The 19,648-nt window shown below is 42.7% G+C and overlaps 1 protein-coding gene across 1 annotated transcript in view; it reads right to left on the bottom strand.

Moving 5' to 3' along the window:
* The window catches only part of LOC124740341 (potassium voltage-gated channel subfamily H member 8), a 612,019-nt gene that overhangs the window by 193,226 nt on the left and 399,145 nt on the right, over window positions 1-19,648 (bottom strand). Inside the window, exon 8 of the mRNA XM_047248622.1 lies at window positions 15,975-16,188. Coding sequence (XP_047104578.1) covers window positions 15,975-16,188 — 214 coding nt within the window. The remainder of the gene's footprint in view (window positions 1-15,974; window positions 16,189-19,648) is intronic.

Here is a 19,648-nt window from a genome sequence, read left to right as displayed (position 1 = left end):
GATGTCTTCACTGCTGCTGTGTTGGCCTTATATAACCCGTGGACGGCTTCTGATTGGTCGGCTTGTGATTGGTCAGTCATTACGTACTGCTGTCGCAGGCGGTGTCAATGTGTGCGCTGGTGGCGCCACCGCTTCCACTGGAACGTAAACCTCGGAAGGAATGTCTCTGTTGCTTCACTGCATCGAGCGCTCGTTTCCACGCACCGCTCGGATAGTATCCGCTATCATGGTTAAAGTTCTTCTCGCTCATTCTCATTTCAGCAGCCACCTTAATAAAACAATCCCAGTATGTGGAGGTATGAGACAAAATTTTAGTTTCATCAGACAGTATTTTATGTTTGTTCGTGAGGCTATGCTCCGCAATTGCCGATTTCTCCAGTTCTCTAGTTTTAATATGCCGTTGGTTTTCGGCACAGCAGTCGCAAACGGTACGAATGGTCTGACCTATATAACTGCTTCCACACTCACAGGGGATATTATAAATTACAGGGACCCTGAGGCCGAGACTGTCCTTAACAGGGCGTATCATATCCTTTATTTTCTTAGGAGGATGAAAAATTGGTCTTATACCCCATCTACCCAGGACTCTTCCTATTTTGCTGGATATAGCGCCACAAAAAGGAAGAACCGCAGTCCTGTGAGTGTGCACCATTTTCACGTTTCCTTTTCTTGGAGAACGCCGCCTTTATATCGCGTGCACCATAGCCGTTCCTTCGGAACACGTACTTCAGATGGTTTATTTCGGACTTCAAGAGGTCCTCGTCAGAAACCGTTTTTGCTATACATACCAACGTGTTCAAAACGGCTCTCTTCTCAACAAGGTGATGGAAACTCTGTGCATTAAGGTATAAACTGGTATGCGTTGGCTTACGGTACACAGTGTGGCCGATACGCCCGTCCGCCTGTCATTGTATTAAAACGTCTAAGAATAGCAACTTTCCTTCCTTCTCCATCTCGACAGTGAACCGGATGTTCGGATGTATGCTGTTCATGTGTTCCATGAATTGTTAGAGAGCTTCTGTGCGGTGTGGCCAGACCATAAATGTATCATCAACATAACGATAAAATAAGAATGGACGGAGGGGAGCCGAATTTAATGCACGTTTCTCAAAATTCTCCATAAAAAAGTTAGCTAATAATGGAAACAACGGAGAGTCCATCGCCATACCTTCCGTCATTTCATAAAATTTATTACCATACAAGAAGTGGATGACATCACAAGCCGGAACAACTTTATAGTTTCAGGAGGAAAAAGATCCGCCAGCATTTTCGAAGTGTCCTCCACTGGAGCTTTTGTGAACAGCGATACAACATCTAGGCTGATTAAAATGTATTTGGACCAACTCTAATCAGTTTCATTTTCTCAGTGAACACCTGGGAGTTTCTGATGTGATGTTCACACCGGCCGACTATAGGAGTCATCAGCTTTGTTAAGTATTTGGCCAGCTTGTAGGTAGGAGAAACAATTGCGCTGACAATAGGTCTCAAGGGAACATTATCCTCCTGGATCTTCGGTGGTCCGTACAACCTGGGAGGTCTAGGAGCTCGGACTCTGAAATTTTGCGTAACATCGTCTGGTAGACGGGAATTCTTCAGTAGCTCCATGGTTTTTCTGCTGTACGTCAAACTTGGGTCCAGTTTAAGACATTTGTATGTACTGCCCTCCAACAGAGATGTCATTTTGCTATTATATTCGGCAGTATTAAGAACGACGGTGGCATTTCCTTTATCAGCTGGTAATACGACAAGACCTTCATCTCTCCGAAGTAAACGAAGCCCCTCCCTCTCCTCTCTACTGATATTATATCTGCGAGGCTTAGCTGAGGCCAAAATGTGACTGGTAATAAGTCTCACTTAGTCGGCGTCGTCCTGTGCAAGATACCGCACAGCCTGTTCTACTCCACTGATAAAAACCACGATGGGTATAGTACGTGGTGTAGGAGTAGGGCAGAGAGGGCTCCCCTGTCAAGATTTTTGTCCAACAGGTTGACAACAGTGCGTGCTGTTTCATACTATGACTCCGATCTTTGCATAGCTGGAAGACGCTCAAATTTCTTTACTTGTTTAGCCGATGTATAGCTAAGATGAGCTCTTTGATGAGCAGCCGTCGTCACATCGACCCATTCCCAGTCAAATGGTGAGAGAACTGTAGATAACAAAAGATGGCAACTATATTAACTTGGTGCGTTAAAATCCAGTTCGTACCTTTTGTGTCGTAACCTTTCTTTGACGTTCGCCCGGCTTGTCTTCCGTAATATATTCTTCACTCTAATCGACTTGGTATGGTGTTTAACTACAGCAAACTTAGGCACAATCTTCTTATCGCGGCAGCGTTGCAGAAATTCCAAATTACTCCGCAACTGTGTATATTTGACGCGCAACTTCTCCAGTTGACGCATAGTTTGTAGAAGCTCATAGAGAAGGTAGAAATGTACCACGGAACCAAAGACTGGAAAAACACTATCAGCAATGACATTCTGAAACCATCGACTAGTTTCCAATGACCTGAAGGCCAGATGATTCGCTACAAATGTGCGAGTGTAAAGGTGAAGACATTACTGGTACAATTTTCACGAATGACGAATCATGACTGTCTTAACATAAGCTCGCCTACAAGTGAGTACATCGAGGATTTTGAATATTTTAGGAAGATAACTTCCCTGGTCTTCGAAGTTACGTGGAATTATTCTTCCAGTAATGATAAGTAAATTAAGGGAGAGTGCACAGTAGAGGGAGACCACGAAAAAGTCGATTAGAGTGCTTCACAGGAGAAGACGCAATGACAAACTACACTTCTTCACCGAAATAATTGACGTGGAATCTGAAAGTAATTCAAGTTCACCTGGCTTCGTGTCTTACACACATCTCATGCATCTTCATGGAAATAAATGATTGCCGAATCTGAAAGAAATTAAAGTTCGCCTGGCTTCGTGTCTAATACACATCTAGTCATACGTTCTAGTCATACGTTAGGTCGTGGTAAGATAACTTTAGTAGGTTTCCAATGCCGTTCACAGATGAAAAGTTGTATTGCAAGAGAATTGTGTAAAATTTTATGAAAAATTTTGTGCAAAGACTGGTAGCTTAGTTAACGCTCAAAATAACCAAATATAATATTTTGTGAAATACCTCACAATTGATAATTTGGAAAGGCCGTTATTAAAACACTATTTTTTTCTTCTGTTATTATTGTAGCTGCAATGACAATAGAGGTCACCAACCGTTTATTTTTCTATACTTTTATCTGGTGATTCATTCATGGCTACTATTGCTAAAGAAGGAAGACAGAAGACAACATGTAGATTTGTCTTATATTTATTATAGCACACAACGTAAAAGAAAAACTGATACCAAAATATTGTCACATTTAATTATTACTCTTCATAATTTTACCTGAATGATCCTTCGTTGCTGCCATTCCTAAGCAGGAAGATTAGAAGCTGTAGAGGGTTGTATCTTATATTTTGTTATACTGTACCGTGTAAAACAAAGTAATATTATATTTGTTGTTGGAACAATTTGTTATAACAACTGTTAACTACTTCTGTGTTGCGAGATATGTAGTAAAGACCTCCCTACATGAACCCAGCCCTTAGAATAAAGAAACGTTAATCGTTCCCTTCCTTCCTGCAATTCATTCATTGCCCATTGTCAGTTTCGTAGGTTAACAAAAACTAATATAATGTTATACGAACAGCACACAGCATATCTTGAACTGATGTGTTCAAAAAATGGCTCGAAGCACTATGGGACTTGACATCTGAGGTCATCAGTCCCCTAGATCTAGAACTACTTAAACCTAACTAACCTAAGGACATCACACACATCTACATCTACATCTACATCTACATTTATACTCCGCAAGCCACCCAACGGTGTGTGGCGGAGGGCACTTTACGAGCCACTGTCATTACCTCCCTTTCCTGTTCGAGTCGCGTATGGTTCGCGGGAAGAACGACTGTCTGAAAGCCTCCGTGCGCGCTCTAATCTCTCTAATTTTACATTCGTGATCTCCTCGGGAGGTATAAGTAGGGGGAAGCAATATATTCGATTCCTCATCCAGAAACGCACCCTCTCGAAACCTGGCGAGCAAGCTACACCGCGATGCAGAGCGCCTCTCTTGCAGAGTCTGCCACTTGAGTTTATTAAACATCTCCGTAACGCTATCACGGTTACCAAATAACCCTGTGACGAAACGCGCCGCTCTTCTTTGGATCTTCTCTATCTCCTCCGCCAGACCGATCTGGTACGGATCCCACACTGATGTGCAATACTCAAGTATAGGTCGAACAAGTGTTTTGTAAGCCACCTCCTTTGTTGATGGACTACATTTTCTAAGCACTCTCCCAATAAATCTCAACCTGGTACCCGCCTTACCAACAATTAATTTTATATGATCATTCCACTTCAAATCGTTCCGCACGCATACTCCCAGATATCTTACAGAAGTAACTGCTACCACTGTTTGTTCCGCTATCATATAATCATACAATAAAGGATCCTTCTTTCTATGTATTCGCAATACATTACATTTGTCTATGTTAAGGGTCAGTTGCCACTCCCTGCACCAAGTGCCTATCCGCTGCAGATCTTCCTGCATTTCGCTACAATTTTCTAATGCTGCAACTTCTCTGTATACTACAGCATCATCCGCGAAAAGCCGCATGGAACTTCCGACACTATCTACTAGGTCATTTATATATATTGTGAAAAGCAATGGTCCAATAACACTCCCCTGTGGCACGCCAGAGGTTACTTTAACGTCTGTAGACGTCTCTCCATTGATAACAACATGCTGTGTTCTGTTTGCTAAAAACTCTTCAATCCAGCCACACAGCTGGTCTGATATTCCGTAGGCTCTTACTTTGTTTATCAGGCGACAGTGCGGAACTGTATCGAACGCCTTCCGGAAGTCAAGAAAAATAGCATCTACCTGGGAGCCTGTATCTAATATTTTCTGGGTCTCATGAACAAATAAAGCGAGTTGGGTCTCACACGATCGCTGTTTCCGGAATCCATGTTGATTCCTACATAGTAGATTCTGGGTTTCCAAAAACGACATGATACTCGAGCAAAAAACATATTCTAAAATTCTACAACAGATCGACGCCAGAGATATAGGTCTATAGTTTTGCGCATCTGCTCGACGACCCTTCTTGAAGACTGGGACTATCTGTGCTCTTTTCCAATCATTTGGAATCCTCCGTTCCTCTAGAGACTTGCGGTACACGGCTGTTAGAAGGGGGGCAAGTTCTTTCGCGTACTCTGTGTAGAATCGAATTGGTATCCCGTCAGGTCCAGTGGACTTGCCTGTATTGAGTGATTCCAGTTGCTTTTCTATTCCTTGGACACTTATTTCGATGTCAGCCATTTTTTCGTTTGTGCGAGGATTTAGAGAAGGAACTGCAGTGCGGTCTTCCTCTGTCAAACAGCTTTGGATAAAGGTGTTTAGTATTTCAGCTTTACGCGTGTCATCCTCTGTTTCAATGCGATCATCATCCCGTAGTGTCTGGATATACTGTTTCGAGCCACTTACTGATTTAACGTAAGACCAGAACTTCCTAGGATTTTCTGTCAAGTCGGTACATAGAATTTTACTTTCGAATTCACTGAACGCTTCACGCATAGCCCTCCTTACACTAACTTTGACATCGTTTAGCTTCTGTTTGTCGGAGAGGTATTGGCTGCGTTTAAACTTGGAGTGGAGCTCTCTTTGCTTTCGCAGTAGTTTCCTAACTTTGTTGTTGTACCATGGTGGGTTTTTTCCGTCCCTCACAATTTTACTCGTCACGTACCTGTCCAAAACGCATTTTACGATTGCCTTGAACTTTTTCCATAAACACTCAACATTGTCAGTGTCTGAAATTTGCCTTCTATTACTCTTACTAAACAGATAAACGTTCCTCACTTATTTTATATTCCTATTAACTTCCATATTCAGGGATGCTGCAACGGCCTTATGATCACTGATTCCCTGTTCTGTACATACAGAGTCGAAAAGTTCGGGTCTGTTTGTTATCAGTAGGTCCGAGATGTTATCTCCACGAGTCGGTTCTCTGTTTAATTGCTCGAGGTAATTTTCGGATAGTGCACTCAGTATAATGTCATTCGATGCTCTGTCCCTACCACCCGTCCTAAACATCTGAGTGTCCCAGTCTATATCTGGTAAATTGAAATCTCCACCTAAGACTATAACATGCTGAGAAAATTTATGTGAAATGTATTCCAAATTTTCTCTCAGTTGTTCTGCCACTAATGCTGCTGAGTCGGGAGGTCGGTAAAAGGAGCCAATTATTAACCTAGTTCGGTTGTTGAGTGTAACCTCCACCCATAATAATTCACAGGAACTATCCACTTCTACTTCACTACAGGATAAACTACTACTAACAGCGACGAACACTCCACCACCGGTTGCATGCAATCTATCCTTTCTAAACACCGTCTGTACCTTTGTAAAAATTTCGGCAGAATTTATCTCTGGCTTAAGCCAGCTTTCTGTACCTATAACGATTTCAGCTTCGGTGCTTTCTATCAGTGCCTGAAGTTCTGGTACTTTACCAACGCAGCTTCGACAGTTGACAATTACAATACCGATTACTGCTTGGTCCCCGCATGTCCTGACTTTGCCCCGCACCCGTTGAGGCTGTTGCCCTTTCTGTACTTGCCCAATGCCATCTAACCTAAAAAAACCGCCCAGCCCACGCCACACAACCCCTGCTACCCGTGTAGCCGTTTGTTGCGTGTAGTGGACTCCTGACCTATCCAGCGGAACCCGAAACCCCACCACCCTATGGCGCAAGTCGAGGAATCTGCAGCCCACACGGTCGCAGAACCGCCTCAGCCTCTGATTCAGACCCTCCACTCGGCTCTGTACCAAAGGTCCGCAGTCAGTCCTGTCGACGATGCTGCAGATAGTGAGCTCTGCTTTCATCCCGCTAGCGAGACTGGCAGTCTTCACCAAATCAGATAGCCGCCGGAAGCCAGAGAGGATTTCCTCCGATCCATAGCGACACACATCATTGGTGCCGACATGAGCGACCACCTGCAGTTGGGTGCACCCTGTACCCTTCATGGCATCCGGAAGGACCCTTTCCACATCTGGAATGACTCCCCCCGGTATGCACACGGAGTGCACATTGGTTTTCTTCCCTCTCTTGCTGCCATTTCCCTAAGGGGCCCCATTACGCGCCTGATTTTGGAGCTCCCAACTACCATAAGCCCACCCTCTGCGACTGCCCGGATCTTGCAGACTGAGGGGCAACCTCTGGAACAGGACGAGCGGCCATGTCAGGCCGAAGATCAGTATCAGTCTGAGACAGAGCCTGAAACCGGTTCGTCAGACAAACTGGAGAGGCTTTCCGTTCAGCCCTCCGGAATGTCTTTCGCCCCCTACCACACCTTGAGACGACCTCCCACTCTACCACATGTGATCAGCCTCAATGCGGGCAGTATCCTGGGCAACCACAGTCGTAGTCCGATCGGGGGATGCGTGGGACGAGCTGGCCGTCCCCGACAAACCCCCATCCGGACCCCCACAATGATGCCCATTGGCAACAGCCTCAAGCTGTGTGACCGAAGCCAACACTGCCTGAAGCTGGGAGCGAAGGGATGCCAACTCAGCCTGCATCCGAACACAGCAGTTGCAGTCCCTATCCATGCTAAAAACTGTTTTGCAAAGAACGTCTGAACTAATCTACAGAGAGCGCAAACAAATCAACAAAATTTAAACGGTTATTAAAATACAAGATTGCCTAGTAAATGCAGTAATGCTGCTACTTGCGCACTGCTGACACTGCTCGGCGGCGGAAGGAGACTACGCGAATTTACACTATTCAGGTACTAAAACGCGATGCTACACTCTCAAATACTATAATACGCCCGAAATTTATGAATTAAACAATGCAAGTACCAAAAACACGCAAAGAAATTAAGAATTAATCTATGTAACAAATGAGTGAGCTAGAAGTATACGACTTGCTGCTCAGCTGCTTATCCAACGGCGGCAGGGGGGCAAAAGATCGGCCGAATCTTCCCCGCCACACTCACAGATTGGTGTGTTACTACATCCCACTGGATGCAGATGTTCGGCATATGGACCATTACCTGTTAATAAGTGTATTGATAGGTGCCCTATACCTGGAGTAGGGGCAACTTGGCGCATACTGAGCCTGTCGTGAATGCATGGGAATATGCTGCTACCCGCCTTGCAGTGCTTCTAATATCCCAGTCAGACTGCTGTTCATCTAACTTCCAGGCTCGTATGGGGTCGTATGCGTCTTTCATCTGTAATATGTACTATTGTGATCTCGTAAACAAGCTCACATTGTTCACACTCCAATGACTACAACGGTGCTCTGTAACGTACTACGATATCAATCGAACATATCCCGAGAATCACCAGTAAACCCATGATAGGCGTAGCGCGAAAGGCATACAACCACTTGAAAAGAGCTACACAGTCGGTAATGTACAGCAGTGCTGATTGCAAAATAAAGATTTTTGATTTAACAATTGACAGCTAGTCAGGCAGATTGTTACTATTCCGAAAACTGTGTTTTAATAGCTGACGTTTATTTTTCCAATGACCGGCTTCATATCTTCAGGACAGTGTTGCTGCATTCAGTAGCCGCATACTTCACAGGTACACGTGTTGTCATACTCCAGTTGCTGCAAAGACTTATCTCCGTAGAATGAACCTTGAAATGCACTTCACCCATGAAGGAGGTCCATACAAAAATAAATCACTTCCGCTCTATATTTTTGTACTCCTTGTCAGTCTGGGAACTTGAACAAAATGGATTAACGGAAGAAAGAAAAGAGATGCGTCAGAAATTGGTATGACAACGCATGTGTTTCTGTGTTACAAGTGTTCTTATGCCGATCTAACGATGGCTATAGTTCTCAGCAGAAAATGGTCATTCTAAAAGAAGAACCATTTACTGTCGTCAGACAAAGTAACAGAAGATAGAAGAAATCCAATACAATGGACAAAATGCTACGAGATCCGTTATTGCGCTATTTTATTAGGGGGAATATACACTATACCGGTTGGTTCTAATTAAAGCGCAGCTACTCACGGAGATCCAGTGTGGGCTGCAATTATCGTATGCCAGCGAAACTTGGTAGATATGCTAATGCGTTAATGCGGGACCGATTTACACTGAAAAAATTAGTTCCAGTCTTGCCCATTAGATGCAAATCTGGCGCTGTGTTGCATCTCGGTCTCCGGTGCTTATAGTGAACCAACCGTGTATCAACATTATGCTTTTCTCACTTGTCTGTCCTTTTCTGGCCACGGGCTGTTCGTAATCCATAACATATGGAAACAGTTCTACGTATATGTATTTCCTGCATCTTGCACAAGGTGCTGGCCAAAATTGGAACTAATTTTTTGCAGCGTAAATAGGTTCTACAGTAACAGATTAGAATATCTACTAAGTTTCGTCGCTTTACAATAATTTTTGTCCACACTGGACCTTGTGTGTAGCTGCACTATAATTTCTGTATAACCACCCAGAAATACTTATTTATTTGTCATTTTTATACCAGCTGTACTAACACAAAATAAGCTACTGTCATTAACACAGACATGCCGAAGTTAGCTACAGCTAAAGCATTGTATAAATATATTTGCCATGCAATAATCGAATGAAACTATGTATCACATTGTAAAAATGGAATACTTAATGTATGAACGTTCTAATGTAAATTAAGGACTATGAAAGAAGAAATTTGAGAAAGAATAATACGTTGACTCCTACGACAGTCGGTCACGACTGTCTAATAGCTATTGGCAGACATCAGAACTGACTGTACATGACACGAGCACATACGACTACCCATTTGGATATCGAGTCTAAATCACCTTCTATGATAGACAAGGATGCCTCATTCTATGCTGCCGGAGTTTATCAGTAGTAGGGGCGGGTGAGAAACGGCGTTCTATTCGCTTGACAAACCATGACTAGATGTTTTCAGTGATTAAGAGATCTGGAGAACGTGAAGGCCAAACCAAAAGTCGATCAAGGTAGATCACGACGTACCTCATTTTTATCTTGCTTCATGATAACGTCATGGACACCTCGAAGACGGGCCACAACAGGCGGTTGCTGCCCGAATTACTGGCTGTTCGAACCGGTCGTGTTTTATAGCCTATGGCACAACATACCATTACTCGAGATGGTGGGTCATATGACGCTGAAGACTGAAATTTTGAAACTTTCGTTTATTACGGTGCATCCACATATCGATACGTTCAACATGATGCTGTATTCAGAATCGGGACTCCTCTGAGGTTTGGCTCCTGTGTTCAATGTTATTATTGGGCGGTATCAGACCGCCTCTCTCTGCTGCAGCGTCAGAGGAAGCCACAACAGCAATATTCATGATGAAAGTCTGTAGTGCTCCAGGCATCGTCACACTGTCCGAGTTGATAATTGAATCGCTGGAAAACGGATCCATTTCCGAACTGAAGTATGTGACGTTACTGTAAGATCCTGCATGGACGGGCGAAAAATTTCTTTTCTCTCGGGCGCTAGTCGCGTGGAGCCGTTGAGATCCTGCATGGCACTGAAAATGGTGCACCTGAAACCGTTAGTTTCACATTTGCATAAAAGTCGTGGAATCCTATCCAACACGAGTAGCAATATTGCGAAACGGTAAAGTGCAGTTTCTATGGACCATGTCCTGGATGTCCTGGTAGGTGTTTCTCCTTTTTACACGATGCATAACATGAACTTCTCATTAAAAAATAATATTCAAATTCGATTTCTCAATAAGTAGCTCATTCATTATACGCAGTATAGGATGTGAATCGTGATGCTTCTTCATACCTCGTCAGTCCAAAAATTTCGAGACTAGGTTAATAAAAAATAAACGGAAATTAAGGGGCTGCTGTCAGTACTTCATGTGTTCTACGTAGTCTCCTTCCAACTGAGTACAATGCACGGAACATTCATACAAACTTGTGGAACGTCAGAAAAGTCATACTTTCGGGACGTTATTCAACTCGCGCATCACATTGACATCCAAGTCTCATTACCCGTGATTATTTCTTCCACAAAAGAATTGTCCGCGTTCGGCATTTTAGTCAAGTCGCGGCAGGCGTCCACACACAACTGCTTTTGCTTAGAATTCAAGGTGTGCAACGTTCTGGAGAATGCCTTTAACACTAGATTTAGAGATGCTGCATCACTGTCATTTGTGACACAACGACGTTGACACACTACGGCCGCACGTCCACTACGTAATAGTGCCTTTTAACAACTGACTGGTCGAATGCACATCTATTGTTTACAGTAGTTATCTATGGCTGTTACAGTAGTTACTCCGCTGGCGTCCCATGTACGCCATGAATAAAATCCGTCTCGGAACTTCTTGGATGGTCGGTGTAGCTTTACCATCGTTTTAAGTCACGACTTATATCCATGTTCTAAAAGTAATATCGCCGTTTGCTTCGCTTATAGTTGTCTATTTGAGGTGTGCTTCAGTTCTTGTGACATCAACGAGTCTGAAAACCTTAAGCTCACCATTTTCTTGTTTATAAATAGTAAACTCACAGTATCGCACTTCTCGGTTCGTAGTTAGATGAAGGCTACCGCTAGAGTTTTTCACGTAACTAATGTAACCGACCTGCGTCTTGAAGTCTCTAGCTGAGCTTGCGAAAGAAATTACATGAACTGTCTTCTCTCTCCTCTCCCCTGTCTCCCCCCGGTATACAGCTGGCTGGCACTATTCAGTCGAAATGATCCAAAAATTTACCTCCCAAACCATCGCCGATTCACGTACCGCAGCGCTTTTGTCGGCTGACGTGTCTGCGAGGCGTGAAGGCAGAATGCACGACATAATGGCCTCATCTCCCGGAAGCTTCACATCTGTCTTGCAGCCGTGAGAGCGCTTGGGCCAGATGATCGATGGCGGTTGCTTGCTGCTACACCACTTCCTCGTGGGAAGCCGGACAGATTCACCTCCACCACCAGCACTGCCTGACGGTATTTGCCCGCTTTCGCGGATGATTCACGAGGGTAACATCTTGAAATCACGTAGAAACGTATTTTTCTCTCAACACGCCGTTGTAAGAAAGACAGACCGGCTGAGGGAAAAAGATACTGCACTCAGTGATAAGCTGTTTCAGCCTCAAATACTAAAGCACAGCCCTGTATCAAAAAGCAAAACACACCAAACAGAATCGTGAAAATCAGCTCATACAAGTCATTAACAACGAATAAAAGTTACCAATCTGAGGAGGAACTCAGATATCAACAAGGTAGTGATTGAAAGTGAGCTACAGAGCAGAGGTTCGGTATTATATGTATTATCTGCATTCACGAAGACGCTAAAGTTAAGTAACTAATTAAGAGATGGGAGAACAGCACATTTGAATTTCACTGTGTAAGTAAAAGGATAACATCTACGATGTGATCTCAAGTGTTTACATATGAAATATTAGAGTGCCTGTCATGGCATTTGGGAAATAATGTGACGCTCACACAGTAGTTATTGTCACAAGGTGTACATTTCTACAGAAAGTAGTTCTTAGTCATGTCTGAAGAACAGTGCAGATATTGCTTTTGTTTATTTTGAACAACAGCTCAATGTAACAGCGTGGGAGAATTTCAGTTTTTTAGAATTTGCTTTGAAAAACTCAACAATAACATCTGCGATTTGCATAAGACATTATCTGAATACAGACGACTGAACATAGAAGTACAGAACTTCAAAATAAAACATAAAACGGTGGATAGTATTATCAAGAGATTACTTCCATAATTTTTAAATAAAGTACTTTTACCACAACGTATTTATTTTACACAATTTTGTAACGTATTTAGTTAATTGAAACTAATAAAAACATGTCTAATGTTTTGGATAAAACTCGCATAACAGAAAGAAACCGTAACTGCCAATGGTGTACACGAAGGAATGAAGCTACATGGTAGATTACAACTGGCCAGGTCATCCCATTACGAATGACGTGCTCTGAGTATTGTTTGCTAGAAAGCCTGCAATACAGTGGCATATCTGTTCCAGAAGTCCATGAGCACATATTTTAATCAGAAATAATACATCAATACATCTCAATAACCATCAGAGAGTTCGTAGTATGTAATATTCAGAGAGAGCATCAATAGGAGCTATTAATTCAGTTAAATATTTCACCAGTATGTACGTACTGAGGGTAAATGTCTGATTTGACTGGATACGCTGGCAAACAATCACAAATTTCTTACGGTGTCGCCAGAAGGGCCAGAATTCTCTAGTAATGTCCTTACATTTCTACTGACACTTGTCTGATGTTCTGTAGTCCCGCTTTCGTGTTATCTTTTCCGTTTGGCCTCAGCGGTAGCCTATATTTTATTTGTCCGCATGGCCTGTGATGGAGGATGCACACACTACAGTTATCAACCAAATCCCTCCCTCCCCACTTCTCCATCAAACTAGCGTCAACTGCGACATACTTGAGAAAGAGCGATTATACTCCATGACTTCTGTTTAACGACTGCTCTCGGAGTTTTAGTATTGCCATGATACACGTTTCCCTTGCTGCTGTCCCACCATGATTTCTGTGATGCTCTTGCACCGACTAAGAAAAGCTCGTCACTAATAGCGAACTGTCTGCATGCCGTAAACTGATCTCGATAAAGATCCCAGACTGACGTATAGTCAAGTACTGGAAAAGTTTCTCAAGCTACCTACTTCGTGAATGAACTTCAGTTTTCTTCTAAGGAATCTTTGCCAGGTATGTGCCTTTCCAATCAACTAGGTTTTTGTGATTGCTCGTCGAATCTCCTCCGGATGCTCAAGGTTATGTGATTTTCAAGCGTAGAATTTAGTCGTATTGAGGCTAAAAATCCCATCTTTGTACAAAATACAGACTATCTGCTTGTCGTTACAATGATTGTCTGATGATGCCAACTTCCTGTATGCAATTGCGTCTTCAGCAAATATCCCCAGAGACAGAGAAGCAGCGATGTTTATATAGTCGTCTATTAGCCTCAATCAAATGAAAACGATGCGGATTGATAACGTAAGTAGGCTGTTTACTATTTCAAAACTAGTTGCTATGACTGTTAATTCATTTATCCCACTGTGAAACTAGACGGTCAGTGCCATCGTGGATAATGTGTGTGGTTGCTTGAAAAACAATGATTGTACCTCGGCATTCTCGTCTTCGTCCGGAGCACGTCGATGGTCACGAATGTTTTCTTAGGGGCTCCAAAAATATGGAAACCACTTAGGCAGGGATCGGAGCTGTGTGGCAGGGATTCCCAGTGAAACTTCTGTAGGCTACAAGAAACAACCTTAGCAATATACAGCATCTACCGTAGCAGTGACAAAAGGGGTAACGACGCGACGAGACTGTCCTGGCCGACAGTTGTCTTTCAGTGACGTCCAGCCTTTACGAAATCCTTTATTCCAAACAAAAACATGCGCATAAGTAGGACGCACACGCGAATCGCTGACCTCACGTAGAGCACGTCTAACAGAGAAATGACACGGCGGTGAATGTTCGCGCTGTTCCTTCCTAATTTTCAATGGAGGCCTCTTCTACACACACCTACCTGCGTTACCAACGGCCGCACTACGCTCGTTATAAAATCTGCCTCGTTTTCATTTGACTGCCACTTGTATATAGAGTCTCTAATCTTTAGTGCCAACAGTTCACAGATGAGAAAGAAGGTCTATAAACCGAATACGTGTCTGAAAATGAATATTTAGTTTTTTTATTGATATAAATAATTTACTCGTTATAGTAACAAGTTAAACTCAAAGCAACTATTAAATGTAAAGGCCGCTAATTTAAATGAATGCATTGAAAACGTGCATTAAATTTTGATATGCTTTGCTCTGGCTTTTGTGTAATGAGACTGGAAGCTATGATACAACTAACTACTTCCTCCTTGACTTCTACTAGAACTGCATACACCAACGAATTCATGTCATCACAAAGGGAAAAAATCCGTGGGAGTGCTATCTGGCGATCATGCTGACCAAGGGGCAGGAATTCCAGTCGAATCCAACGATTATGTATCTGTCGTTCAGGTGGTGACGGACGTTAATACCGAAGTAGGAAAGTGCACCGTTATGTTGAAAACACCTGGTCCAGGGAACGACTAAGTTTACTATTTATTTATGACACGGCATAAAATAAGAGTTTTGGAATCGAAAAAAATAGCTAGACATATAGAAAAAAGGTACTAAAATATTACTTACAACACTTCATCACAGATCTCCACATAATATAACGCAAATGATAGTAGTTATTGGCGAATACTAAGGATTTTTATGTATTTTGTCACTCCATTCGTCACTGTCAGAAAAATTTCGAAAGGGCTCTTGTGGGCACGTATTGGACATGAGCAACTATTCGTCGTTCATCACGACAGTAACAAGATGTTGTTGTCTGTATGGAATTACTTGTAATAATTTATAAAGCAGCCCATGCATCCAAAGTGCGTCACATGCTTAACTTACATCACCGAAATCAACTGGTGTTTTCTACTTCATTGATACCCTCTGGTGGTGCTAAGGAGCAGACCTCGAGACAAATATCTAAAGCCGACTACTATGTGATCGTAAAGGATTTGGACAAGGTATGTCTTCCTAGAACGGTAAAGGTTTTGTCACACTTCCCTAAGTTATATACGACCTTATATTTATTTCCAAGGGCGTTTGCCAATTGAGAATAACATGCCATTGTACAAGGAGACTACAATCCAGTTGTCTGATAGTCTGGTTTTTACTTCTTATGTAACTCGGGGTTACCTTCACATATTTGCAGCGCGTCTGTTTAATAATAACTCACATTAAACTACTGTGATTCCGGAGAGACTTTGCTTAGCTATGTCCGATTCGTAATTATCTCAGAAGCGCTACATCCATATTTGTCAGAAGCGACCTGAATTGTCAACGCTTGCGACTAGGAAGTGGAAGGAAAGCGCTGGCTCGCACAGTAGAGCTAGCGGACGACTCACCGAGGTCCCAGTCCTTCTCGTTTCGTAGCCGCTCCTTCTCGGCGATGACGTACCAGATGCAGGCGAGCCAATGTGCGACCAGCGTGAAGGAGAGCATGAGCAGCGTGAGGATCATGGCGCTGTACTGCGAGTAGCGGTCCATCTTCTGCAGCAGCCGCGCCAGACGCAGCAGCCGCGTCAGCTTCAGCAGGTGGATGTGGCCGTGCCCAGAGTCCTGCGGGGAAAGGTAGCACGTCTAGGAACTCGCGTACCAGTCTCTGTAGCAGTAACACCAACACTGGTGAGGCAGGGTGAGGGAAAGGAATCTGTGAGGTTTTTTTTGAGCGAATCATCCGCGTATTGCCCCACTCAGGGAGACCCAAAAAGTCAGAGAGTTGAACTTCTGTGCAGGCACAGGTGAGGACGTTCTCTGCTGAATCGGCAATGGGAGTAACATGTGGAATAAACTGCAAAGAAGAAGACACAGAATGATGTTAAGACGCCAAGTCCTTTGTACTTGAGGATATTGTAGCGGATAAAAACTGCAGTGAGAGAGAAAAGTTGGAATACATCCAGCATATTGTCGAGGACGTTGAGTGTAGGTCCTACTCTGAGATGAAGAGGTTGGCACAGAAGGGGAAGCTGTGGCGTGCGTCATCAGACCATTCAGAAGACACTATAAGAGTTTAGAAGAAGGGGTGGGATGAGATGGGAGGACATGTGTTGAGTTATCAGGGAATAAATTTCATTGTATTAGAGGGACTCGTAGAGAGCAGAAACCGAAGCGGAGCACAGAGATTGCAACACACCCAAAGAATAATTGATGACGTTGCTTATAAGTGCTGAGACGAAGACGTTGTCACAGGAGAAGAATTCGCAGCGAACCGCATCAAACCAGTCAGAGAGTGATGAAGAAAGTAAAGGTGTGGAGAGTCAGTCTAGTTTGAATTTTCAAAATGTGGAAACTCTTTTTTTGTGTCATAAATCTTCTGAGAGGTAATTATTTCATTGGAAATAGTTATAAACGATATTCACTTTAAATTTTAATCTCACTTCCGAACATTTTATGTGGAAAATTTAACTGGAGTATTTCATTTTTTCTTATTCATAAGAATAAATTTGTTTTCGAACTGATTTTTTATAGTTTTTCCGCGTTTGTTATCCTAACAATCTACCTCTGTAAACAAAAAGATTAACTCGATAAGTCCCATGTTCAAATGAAAACATGAACCTGCGTAAATTAAAACAACTTAATTTCTTTCTTTTTCTTTTTCCTTTTCTTGCGGAAGTGTAGTACTGATCATAATGGAAGACATTTGTTGACCATTTTTTTAAATATATGTAAAATGAATGTTAATCTCAAAACGGCTAAGCAGTGCCAAGGGGCAGACACCTTCCACGTTGCCAAACCATATAATGTGTTGATGTGGACAACAATAAATTAGAATTGTTTCGCCACGTTCTGTGGAGAATATTTTAAAGCCTCCAGAGCTATTCAGACTAAATCTCATTGGCTGCTACGGGTTAATATAGAGGGATGCGCAGAGCGCTTCAGACCTGACAAGGAACGATCACCAACTCGACCTTATATTTTAATTTAAAAAATGCACACTAGGAGGATATCAGCCCTTGAAATCGATATCGCTCGAAAATTTGGGCCATACTTCTAATAGTACACAGTTATGACCTTCTGAAGGTACAACTCTTACAGTTTCGAGGGCACTGGGTGTTTGTCACTCGCTCCACCCCACTGCAGCCGCCTAATGGCCCAGTGCGAAGTAATGTACAGTGGAGTGAGTAAGAGGCTTGCGAAATACTGTTTTGAAACTGATAACTGCTTTGTTCATTGTGTCAAAGATCGCGGTTTTTAATCTATACTTCGTGCCAGATGTGTGTTTGCCTTGAATATTTTTATGTTGCGATTTGCAAATGCAGCGCAAATGAGTGAGACAAATGAGAGTGTCATTAAACAAGTAGCGTAGTTCTTCAACATGAATGACACGATTAAATTGCAAATCGAAAATCATTAACTTCATTTCGTAATAATTCTTCATTTGCTTAGGTATATTCATTTTGATTTTAAGGCGTATGTTTATTTGGCTACAGAATATAAATACGACAATATTGTTAATGTACGAGTAATATTGAGCAAATATGTGTGTGACGTTGACCTATTACGTAATCATACTAGTTACTATTTTTCACGTAGAATAACATATGTTCTCGGACAAGATTTCAGAACACGCTGGAATGGTGCGCCCATCTCAGCCCCTCCTCTTTCCCCGCCTTCAACATCCTACAAATAGAAGGGCTCTTGTTGTCATTCCGCTGTACAGTACTTCACTCTTGGGCAATAGGTGGCTGCACTGGGGCGGAGCGAGTGACAAAGAAACGGTACCCTCGAAAATGTAAGAGTTGTAACTTCAGAGGGTCATAACAGCGTACTATCAGAATTATGGCCCAAACTTTCTCCCGGGATCGATTCCTGGAGCTGATATATTGCAAGTGTGTTATGCTCTTCTAAACATATGAAGTCAAGTTGATCATGTTTCGTGCGATACACCGTCGTTAGTGAAGTGTCCTTGCAGTGGAGTTAATTTTATTGGTAATAAAACAGTTGTGACGAATACTACATATCAGAAATATTCATAAGATTTAAATCAACATATTTCGCTGGCACTAATTCAGTGATCTTCGACTGCGACTTATTTATTTGTCATATGAGCTCAATGCGGACGGGCATTATCTTGCGTGAAGTCGATAGCATTAACCTACACGACGAGGACAGCATTATGTTGCATGAAGAGGACTTCATAGCTTAAAAGTTGCACGTACTGTCTGACAGGCGTATCTCATCTCTGCACTTATGAATCCTAACAATATTCCTACAATATCCAAAATAATACTTCTCAATATCAGAAGCATATCGGAATTTTTCCAGAGGTTCCCGCTATTGTCATGGTTACCACATTCCGTCCAGGCCAGAATCATTCTACGAATTGCTGTGGCACAGTCCTCCATTCACTCACGGCTCAACCTCGATGGTGCTGACCCTGGACACTTCGACGTCCGGCTTGCGGACCAGCCCCTATGAAGCTCATATACCCAATTGTTCGGGCAACTGTAACTCCTGAGGTAGCCGTAGGTGCTGCAGACCATTTTATTACTTATATCTTTAGATTCATCCTGCTCTAAATCCAGACATCGGTCCTCATGGCCGTCCACGTGTTGGCCTACTTACTGTTCTCGTAGTGGCTGCCAAGACAATGACACTACAATCATTGTAGAGACTGGATTTTGTATTTTATATGTGTCAGGACGACCGAACACTAAACTAGAAAACAGAGTCCAAATGGCAGTCCTTTGTAAGTCCTGGTCGTAGCGAAAGAGGAAACACGAGTGAAATGTTATGGGCGTAATGAATGTAATATTTGAAACACTTCCAGTACAATAAATAAAAATATAAATTTCAGCGAAGGCACTGATGGTCTCTTTTAATGAGTTCATGATCGCTGTAAGACAATCGCAGTACGTCTTTACAGATTTTCGAAAGGTTTTAGATTCAGTAGCACTGCAACGTGTACCAATGAAAATACGTTTGTCTGAAGGAATGAAGGAAAATTAAGAGAGTGTCAATAGAACGGAGCATATGCTCGCATTAAGGAAGGATAAGAAGGAAAATCGGCTATACTCTC

The sequence above is a fragment of the Schistocerca piceifrons genome, chromosome 1 (genome assembly GCF_021461385.2).
Source record: "Schistocerca piceifrons isolate TAMUIC-IGC-003096 chromosome 1, iqSchPice1.1, whole genome shotgun sequence".
NCBI lineage: Eukaryota > Metazoa > Arthropoda > Insecta > Orthoptera > Acrididae > Schistocerca > Schistocerca piceifrons.
The sequence above is the reverse complement of the archived record's forward strand: the minus strand, read 5'-3'. Positions and strand labels throughout refer to the sequence as shown.